The sequence below is a fragment of the Rhinopithecus bieti genome, unplaced genomic scaffold, assembly GCF_001698545.2.
Source record: "Rhinopithecus bieti isolate Rb0 unplaced genomic scaffold, ASM169854v2 scaffold_2077, whole genome shotgun sequence".
Classification (NCBI taxonomy): Eukaryota; Metazoa; Chordata; class Mammalia; order Primates; family Cercopithecidae; genus Rhinopithecus; species Rhinopithecus bieti.
The window spans coordinates 4,492,107-4,501,543 of record NW_016803882.1 but is presented as its reverse complement, the minus strand read 5'-3'; the positions used below and the strand labels follow the sequence as shown (position 1 = coordinate 4,501,543).

Below are 9,437 nucleotides of genomic sequence, written 5' to 3'. Positions count from 1 at the left end.
CAGTTTTGTAAAGGATGGCTAAAAGTTTCCCTGCCTTGTAGAACAGACTGGGCTAGAGCTTAGTTTTCTTGTCTGGGGATGAATGAATGAGATGCTTCCCCAGTTTCCTCACACACCTGCTCCTTTCTCTCTGCAGCAGACCTGCGCAGTCTGTCTGGAAGACTTCAAGGGGAAGGATGAGTTAGGCGTGCTCCCGTGCCAACACGCCTTTCACCGGAAGTAAGTGGGAATGTGTCTAGGGTGCCTGTCAAAGGAGAAATAATCAGGGATCATCTTCTGGAACCTTCCAGTCTCTGCCACTTTCTATTTACCCCTTGCCAGTGATGTCCCTGGTCCTGCGTGAACACAGAGCAAAGCCCAGGGGTATTAGGTTGGGACAGGGATAGGGATATTCTTCTGTTTTTTTTTTTTTTTTTGAGATGGAGTTTTGCTCTTGTTGCCTAGGCTGGAGTGCAGTGGTGCGATCTCAGCTCACTGCAACCTCTGACTCCCAGGATCAAGCAATTCTCCTGCCTCAGCCTCCCAAGTAGCTGGGATTACAGGTGCCCGCCACCATGCCTGGCTAATTTTTGTATTTTTAGTATAGATGGGGTTTCACCATGTTGGCCAGGCTGGTCTCGAACTCCTGTCCTCAGGTGATACACCTGCCTCAGCCTCCCAAAGTGCTAGGATTACAGGTGTGAGCCACCATGGGATATTCTTGTTTCGAGAGACAACTGGAGCAGTGTGGTCTATCTTGTTAGAGATTACCGTTCTTCATTTGTTCCCAGGTGTCTGGTGAAATGGCTGGAAGTTCGCTGTGTCTGCCCCATGTGTAACAAGCCCATTGCTGGTCCCTCAGAGGCCACGCAGAACATTGGGATTCTATTGGATGAACTGGTGTGAGTGCTGCCACTACACCGAGACCTGGAGAAGACCTCTTGCCTCATGGATGCCTGGTCCCTCTGCACAGCTCCAACCAACAGGACTGTAGGGTGATGATGATCACTTTCCCAGTGATGGGAAGGGTGGTCTAGGGCTGGGTTTCCACCCTCAGTTTGAGACCAGTGCCAGACGTGCCCCCACTTCCTGCCTCCTGAAGCCTTCTTCCCTGCTACTCCATGCTGGTGGCCTCTCCCATCAAGACCACTGTCTCCCGGTACTGGACTATCTACCTGCCTTGTCCCTGTAATGGGGGCAGGCATTCACCCCGATCAAGAACATGGAGAACATCCTCTTTCAAGGCTCCCCTTAGGAGGATGAACTGCCCTGATCCAGAAGGGATGAGATGGGCTCTGCCCTCTCTACAGCCTTCCCTCCCCTTCCCACTCCTTCCAGAGGAAGATTAGAAGGGAAGGAAGGAAAGATCAAGGAACCAAGCGCCTCCACGGGAGGCAAGGGAGGCTCTGTAGAAAACAGAAGAGCAGGGACATAAAGGAAAATGTCAATGTTTACATGGGACCTATGGAAACAAAGGCTGGCCAGCGCCGGCTGACTCCAGGGTAAGAGAGGGCCCGTCCCCTGCCAGGACCCACGGTGCTATCCATTCAGTCTCTTCCTCAGTTAATCTCGGAGCTTCCTATTCTATGTTGAGGTTTGCGGGCCCCTCTAGAGGAGGGCTAGTTCTATGCTTAAATTGATTCCCAGGGGCTTTTTTTTTTTTTTTTTTGGGTCAAAGGGGGGGGGGGGGGGGGGTGTCTACGGTTAAGCAACAGATACCTCCTTCCCTTTGTAAATAGTATTTTTATACTTCATCCTCACCGCTCAGGCTTTAGATATGAAATCCCCAGAATGGAAGGGGGTGGGGATTTTCTGTTCCTCCCTGGAGTGGGTGAGGGTGGAAGAAAGTTACATATTTAAAGAAAAATAAATTTAATAACAAGTTTCTCTAACCTACTTTTGCTTGTGGTTGTGGCTGCCTGGCCCTTTTCTGCCAATAGAGGGGAAAAAGTTCTCGAATTGCCTCTTCTCACTTCCCCATACCCAAATCAAACACACACACACACACACACGTTCCTGATCCTTTTTAAATTTCTTTATCTTTTTGAGGCAGGGTCTCACTCTGTCATCGAGGTTGGAGCATAGTGGCGTGATCACAGATCACTGCACCCTCCCTGGCTCAAGTGATTCTCCCACCTAACTTCCCAAATAGATGGGACCACAGGCGTGTGCCACATGCCTGGCTAATTCTCTAAAATTTTTTGTAGAGACTAGGTCTCCCTCTGTTGCCCAGGCTGGTCTTTAACTCCTTGCCTCAAGCAATCCTCCCACCTCAGCCACCCACAGTGCTAGGATTACAGGTGTGAGCCACTGCACTCAGCCTAAAAGTTCCTAATCCTTAAGAACAAAAATCGATCTTAGATTATTAGCTGAACAATATATGTTAGGATTAACACTAAGGTACATTAAGACCTTGCTAAACCAGGCTCTGTCTCATTTGTAGCATATTTTTAAAGGAAGTCAATATTTTCAATCACAGCATTCCATCAACTAAGACTTGAAACTAAGAATTCTACTTATAATTCAAGCAATTGTCAGTGCCCTGAACACAACTAGTCACAACTAAAAAGGTCTAGATGGCTACCATACAGGCTTTGATCTCTCTTTTTTGTTGGTTTTGTGGTGACAGTCTCTGGAGTGCAGTGGTACAATCCCGGCTCACTGCAGCCTCCACCTCCTGGCTTCAAGTGATTCTCCTGCCTTAGCCTCGTGAGTAGCTGGGACTACAAGCATGTGCCACCACACCCAGCTAATTTTTTGTGTATTTAGTAGAGACAGGGTTTAACCATGTTGGCCAGGCTGGTCTTGAACTTCTGGCATCAAGTGATCCACCTGCCTTGGCCTCTCAAAGTGCTGGGATTACAGGCATGAGCCACCGTGCCCAGCCCTTAATTTTTTTTTTTTTGAAATAAGGTTTCACTCTGTCACCCAGGCTGGAGTGCAGTGGCACAATCATGGTTCACTGTGGCCTTAAACTCCTGGGCTCAAGCAGTCCTCCCACCTCAGCCTCCAAGCAGCTGGGGCCACAGGCACACATACCATGCCCAGTTGGGTTTTGTATTTTTTGTAAAGATGGGGTCTCACTGTGTTGCCCAGGCTGGCCTCAAACTCCTGGGCTCAAGTGATCTGCCCACCTCAGCCTCCCAAAGTGTTAGGATTACAGGGGTGAGCCACTGTGCCCAGGCCTCTTATTTTTTCTTAGCTACTTGCTGACAATTGCTGCCACCTCTGCCACCTCTAGCAGTGTTACATGGTGATGCTTTATGGTCCCGTGTGCACTCAGACCTCGCATCCATGCCCTCCAGCTTTGTTCTGCCCATGGCCCAAGGAAGCACTGAGTTAGGAGGGGGCATTCAAAGTGCATTAAGAGTGTTGGGAATGGCCTGTAATACCAGCACTTTGGGAGCCCGAGGCAGGCAGATCACTTGAGATCAGTTTGAGATCAACCTAGCCAACATGGCAAAACCATGTCTTTACTAAAAATATGAAAATTAGCTGGGTGTGGTGGCATGCGCCTGTAACCCCAGCTACTTGGGAGGCTGAGGCACGAGAATCGCTTGAACCTGAGAGGCAGAGGTTGCACTGAGCCAAGATTGCACCACTGCACTCCAGCCTCGGCCACAGTGAGACTCTCAAAAATAAAGTAAAAATGTTGGGAGTGATTTTTGTGACCATAATAAGCATGGAACAGCTGGGCCTATGTTGCCCCCGAGTGTTGAACACAGAAAGAGCATTTGCTGAGTGAGTATACTGTTCTGGTGAGTCATAGGTAAGCAGGAGATGCCCATGCACCCAGATGTGGCAGGCCCCACGGTAGGTGCGAAGCCCTCTCACCCCTGTGGTTGTGCCATGGAGGCTGTCAGCACAGTGTGTGCTCATGCTGGGCAGCCCCAAGGTGCAGCTGGGGCACCTGGCAGTCCTGGTGCAGTTGTTGATACCCGTCTTAATGGAGTTCTTTGCCCAAGGGTACGCCTGTTCTTACCACCTGTTTTTCCCTCAGAGAGAGGTAACCCCTGCTCTTCCCCAGCTTGCTGCTGCCAACCCTGTGGAGCCTGATCCTTTCTTTGTTGGGGATACCACATCATCTCCCAGCACCCCTCAGCTTGCTTTAATGTGGGAAATAAAATGCATTTCCTAAGCAAAATAGAGCCTTCCCTCCAGCTCCTGCTGCAGCCTCGTGGTAGATGCACTGCTGGAATCAGATGGAGAAAGCATGATCAGTAGGCTGGCTTCAACTTTCCTGCCTCAACCATCTCCCCTTCCTGTTAAGGAAAATGTATCGGTGTTGAATTCATCAGATTAGCATAATTCTGATTGAATTTTCTTTTTCTTTTTTTTTGAGACTGTCCTACTATGTCACGCAGGCTGGAGTGTAGTGGTGCGATCTTGGCTCACAGCAACCCCCACCTCCCAGGTTCAAGTGATTCTCCTGCCTCAAGTGAACCTCCTGAGTAGCTAGGATTACAGGCATGCGCCACCGTGCCCGGCTAATTTTTGTATTTTTAGTAGACACGGGGTTTCACCATGTTGGCCAGGCAGGTCTCTAACTCCTGAACCTCAGGTGATCTGCCCACCTCAGCCTCCCAAAATGCTGGGATTACAGTCATAAGCCACCATGCCCAGCCAATTCTGATTAAAATATTGGCACTAAATTGTCTGTGTTCACAAATATGAAAAGTCAATGTCCTGAAGTCAAGAGGACACGAAAAATGTCCTTGCATTATTTCTAGTGCTTCCATACAGTTAGGTAGAATGTCGTGACGGAGCACTGAGAAGGGAAAACTGGATATTGTTTAGCTGATCAGATATGACTTGGCAGCAGCTGAAAACAAGTTAAATAATCATAAATCAACTCATAGTCATTAGTGTGGTCTTGTGACTCAGTTCAGTGTTTCTGAAGAACCTACTACCTGGGCCAGGTGCTGAGATAGGATAGCTCCTGCCTCATAAAGCAGTGTAAGCAGTGTATTTTAGGTGAGCAGGCTTGTATGGCAGAGACCCTTAGCACCACGTCTGTGAAAACTGAGGGTACCTGCCGGGATATGACACCTAAGTCTCGAGAGCAGTGTGGGCAAACTCACACAGGATTAATAGCCTGTTGGGTAGGTCTATACGACAGAGTGCAAACTGTAGAGAATAAAGTTGAGGTGGGCAAAGGCTGGAGAAGAGAAGTCTCTGTTGGGGCCAGACACCTGGGACTTGATAGAGTGAGAATCCTGAAGTTTCTTTAGGTTGGGCTTTTTAAAAATTTGGGCACCACTGGCCAGGTGCAGTGGCTCACGCCTGTAATCCCAGCACTTTAGGAGGCCAGGGTGAGTGGATCATGAGGTCAGGGCCTGGCCAACATGGCAAAATCCTGTCTCTACTAAAAATACAAAAAATTAGCTGGGTGTGGTGGCAGGCACCTATAATCCCAGCTACTCAGGAGGCTGAGGCAGGAGAATCGCTTGAATCTGGGAGGCGGAGGTTGCAGTGATTCAAATTTGCACCATTGCACTCTAGCAAAAAAAAAAAAAAAAAAAAAAAAAAAATTGGGCACCATTTGGGAGCTAAGGCCATTATTTTCCTCTCTATTCATGAGATGACCATGGGCAGCTACAGGGTATTTAGCTCTATTCACATTACTGAAGGATAATTTGTACCCTGAATGTGTTTTAATGGGTAAAAAACTGGGTCAAGCATGGTGGCTCATGCCTGTAATCCCAGCACTTTAGGAGGCCGAGGCAGGTAGATCACTTGAGGTCAGAAGTTTGAGACCAGCCAGCCAACATGGTGAAACCCTATCTCTACTAAAAATAAAACATTAGCCAGACATGGTGGCGGGTGCATGTAATCCCAGCTACTGGGGAGGCTGAGGCAGGAGAATTGCTTGAGCCTGGGAAGCAGTGGTTCCAGTGAGCCAAGATTGCACCAGTGCATGCAGTCTCAAAAAAAAAAAAAAAAAAAGTAAAAATCTGAAGGAAGCTGGGTGATAATCATAGGTACCAGAATTCCAACTTCAGTGATCTTATCTGTGGCAAACAAACACCAATCAGTCAAAGATAATAAGCATTTACACACCAAGTTGTTTCACAAAATGCATTTCCCGCCTCCCCCTGCCACTGCCATATATATCCCTGTGAGTTTCGGATTAGGAAAGAATGTTGAGAAAAGCAACACTTACCTGTAACTACACAGATAATAAGCATCAGAGTCAAGGCACAAACCCAGATTGTATAGATCTAAGTTCAATATTGGCTTTGCTGCCTCATATAGCTTCAGAAGCAGATAGCTCTCTGCAAAGATAAGAAAGCAGCAGGTGCTATTAATGCCCGGACTGATGCAATCTGGGAAAACAAAAACCCCAGAAAATTGTCAAGTGATTTGTGTGCTTGTCATTAACTAGGGCCATGGGGTGTGAGTTTCTTTTTATACTATTTGTATGTGCTTTGGGGGTACATATGATATCTGTTACATGTACAGACTGTGTAATGATCAAGCCAGGGTATTTAGGGCATCCATCACCTCAAGTATTTACCACTTCGATGTATGGAAACATTTCAAGTCCTTTCTTCTAGCTATTTTGAAATATACAATACATTGTTGCTAATGTGAATCAATCTACTCTCCTGCGGAATATTAGGACTTACTCCTTCTGTCTAACTACATGTTTGTCTCCATTAATCAACCTCTCTTTACACTCCCCACACATACCCTTCCCAGCCTCTGGTATCTATCATTCTACTCTACTTCCATGAGATGTTTGTTGTTGTTGTTGTTGTTGTTGTTTTAACTCCATAGTGGATTACTTCTTTTAAAGAAATCTATGTATGTTTGATTGTTTCTTTTTTTTTTTTGAAATGGAGTCTCATTCTTGTTGCTCAGCTGGAGTGCAGTGGCGCGGTCTTGGCTCACTGCAACCTCTGTGTCCCGGATTCAAGTGTTTCTCCTGCCCGAGCCTCCCAAGTAGCTGGGATTACGGCACCCACAGCCACACCCAGCTAATAAAGAATCTGTGTTGAAGCAGCATTTATGAAATGAATAGTTGGAGCGTGGATGAGAATATGAAAAATCCTGAGTGATAGACTGAGACAATGGGTCTCTTCAAGGACTGTGCCCTCGCATTCCTCCATATTCCCTCCCATCAGTTTTTGTTTTTGTTTAAAGACAAGGTCTGGCTCTGTCACCCATGCTCAAGTGCAGTGGCACGATCTCGGCTCACTGCAACCTCTGCCTCTCAGGTTCAAGCAGTTCTCCTGCCTCAGCCTCCCAAGTAGCTGAAATTACAGGCACTCACTACCACGCCCAGCTAATTTTTGTGTTTTCACTATAGATGGGGTTTCACCATGTTGGCCAAGCTGGTCTCCAACTCCTGACCTCAAGTGATCCACCTGCTTCGGCCTCCCAAAGTGTTGGGATTACAGGCGTGAGCCACCGTGCCCGGCTCCTCCCATCAGTTCTTATGTCTGTCACCCATCCCTCAACAGGGCTTTTCCCCATTCTCACCTGGGGTTCTTATGTTTCCCCAGTTTTGCATGTTCTCCCCACTGAGGTAGGACCCAACCTCTGCCTTCCATTCTGCCACCCTCTTGTATCTTTGTGGGTGTCAGTAATATCCTGCATGCCCTTCACTCACTCAGAGGGAATCTTCTGTTGAAGCCATATGCACAGGTTCAGAGGGACAGATGTGATCAAATTAGAGACAAGAACAGACTGACCAGTAATGCAGGCATGTGTAGCCAGTGCCATTCATGGAAAAAAAAAAAATCAAGCTGTTTACGACACCCTAGTCAGCACTGGATTCCTACTTATCTTATTTTTAAAATCATGCCCATTTAATTCTTTCTCTAATAAACTAGTCAAGCAGGGAAACAAGGAGGACATGACCAATGTCACTTTTGTGCATGGACACGGCTTCCTATTTTGTTCCCATGTGAAAGTCTCAGTAAGAAACCAGGGCAGGCCAGGCACGGTGGCTCACGCCTGTAATCCCAGCACCTTGGGAGGCCGAGGCGGGTGGATCACAAGGACAGGAGTTCGAGACCATCCTGGCCAACACGGTGAAACCCCGTCTGTACTAAAAATACAAAAATTAGCTGTGCGTGGTGGTGGGCGCCTGTAATCCCAGCTACTTGGGAGGCTGAGGCAGGAGAATCGTTTGAACCTGGGAGGCAGAGGTTGCAGTGAGCCAAGATCACGCCACTGCACTCCAGCCTGGGCAACAGGGCGAGACTCCATCTCAAAAAAAAAAAAAAAAAAAAGTTTGGGAGGGGGGGCAGCGCTGTGGAAGCCCTCACCAGTGCAAGACCTGCCACTCATCCAGAGGGCCGTGATTGGGGATGTACTTGACCCTGTAGCCATCTGGGATAAGCTGCTTCTCAGCCACCATGTCTTCACATTCATCCACATTGAACTTGGTAAAGCCCTACTTCTTGGAGATGTGGATCTTCTGGCGGCCAGGGAACTTGAACTTGGCCCTGCATAGTGCTTCAATCATATGCTCCTTGTTCTGCAGCTTGGTGTAGATGGACATGATAACTTGGCCAATGTGAACCCTGGCCACAGTGCCCTGGGGCTTTCCAAAGGCACCTTGAATGCCTGTTTGGAGCCTACATTGGGAGTAGTGCAAGGTCAGAGACATGAACATACATTTGAAAGGCCTGTCTCCAAGGACCCATAGAGCAACCCATATAAGAAACAGGCCATGTACATCACCAAAAAAGCTGCTGTTTGCAGCCATTGCACACTGGGATTAGAACTTTCTTATCAATCGCATCTCCTCTCCCATTCATTTTTTCTCCCTCTTCCTTTCTTTCCTCTTTTTTTCCCCTTTCATCCCAGTCTAGTCTCTATCATGGCTGAGAACGCCAAGTCATTGCAAAACCCTCCTGATGGGCCACGATGGTCATGAATAGTTCAAAGGATACACAGATTACTAAGAGTACACCCAAATGGTGGTTTAAGCCCCCACAGCAACCAGCTCTGAGTTTCTGAATGTTTACTTATATATGTCCATTATTTCTCAAGAAGATGCTGATACCCTCAAAGAGAGGAATAGAATCCATGGCGACTTTGGTGCAATGTGAGGGCAGCCATCAAATAGCAACCCAAATGAAGAAAAAACTAGATTTGCTTAAGTGTAGGAGAAATTCATTTGGTAGCATAGTGGATTGTTCAAGCTGTTCATAAGGCAGAAAAAAATCAAAACGAATCAAAAATGCAATAGCACAATTATAACATGCCAGGAAGAAGTCCTCTCTGCCTTCAATATTGTCCACATTTCTATTGGATTCCTTTCATTTTACATCTGCAGAAAACAGAGAGGCTGCAAAAGTGCCATGAGGGGCCAGAGACAGTGGCTTACACCTGTAATCCCAGCACTTTGGGAGGCTGAGACAGGAGGATCGCTTGAGCCCAGGAGTTTGAGACCAGTCTGGGCACCATAGTGAGACCCCATGCCTTATTTTATTATATATATA

General features: G+C 47.3%; 1 protein-coding gene across 1 annotated transcript in view; it reads left to right on the top strand.

Moving 5' to 3' along the window:
• Positions 1–1,875, top strand: part of RNF122 (ring finger protein 122) — a 24,519-nt gene extending 22,644 nt beyond the window's left edge. Inside the window, exon 6 of the mRNA XM_017857424.1 lies at positions 771–1,875. Coding sequence (XP_017712913.1) covers positions 771–885 — 115 coding nt within the window. The 3' untranslated portion in view covers positions 886–1,875. The remainder of the gene's footprint in view (positions 1–770) is intronic.
• Positions 1,876–9,437: the final 7,562 nt, after the last annotated feature.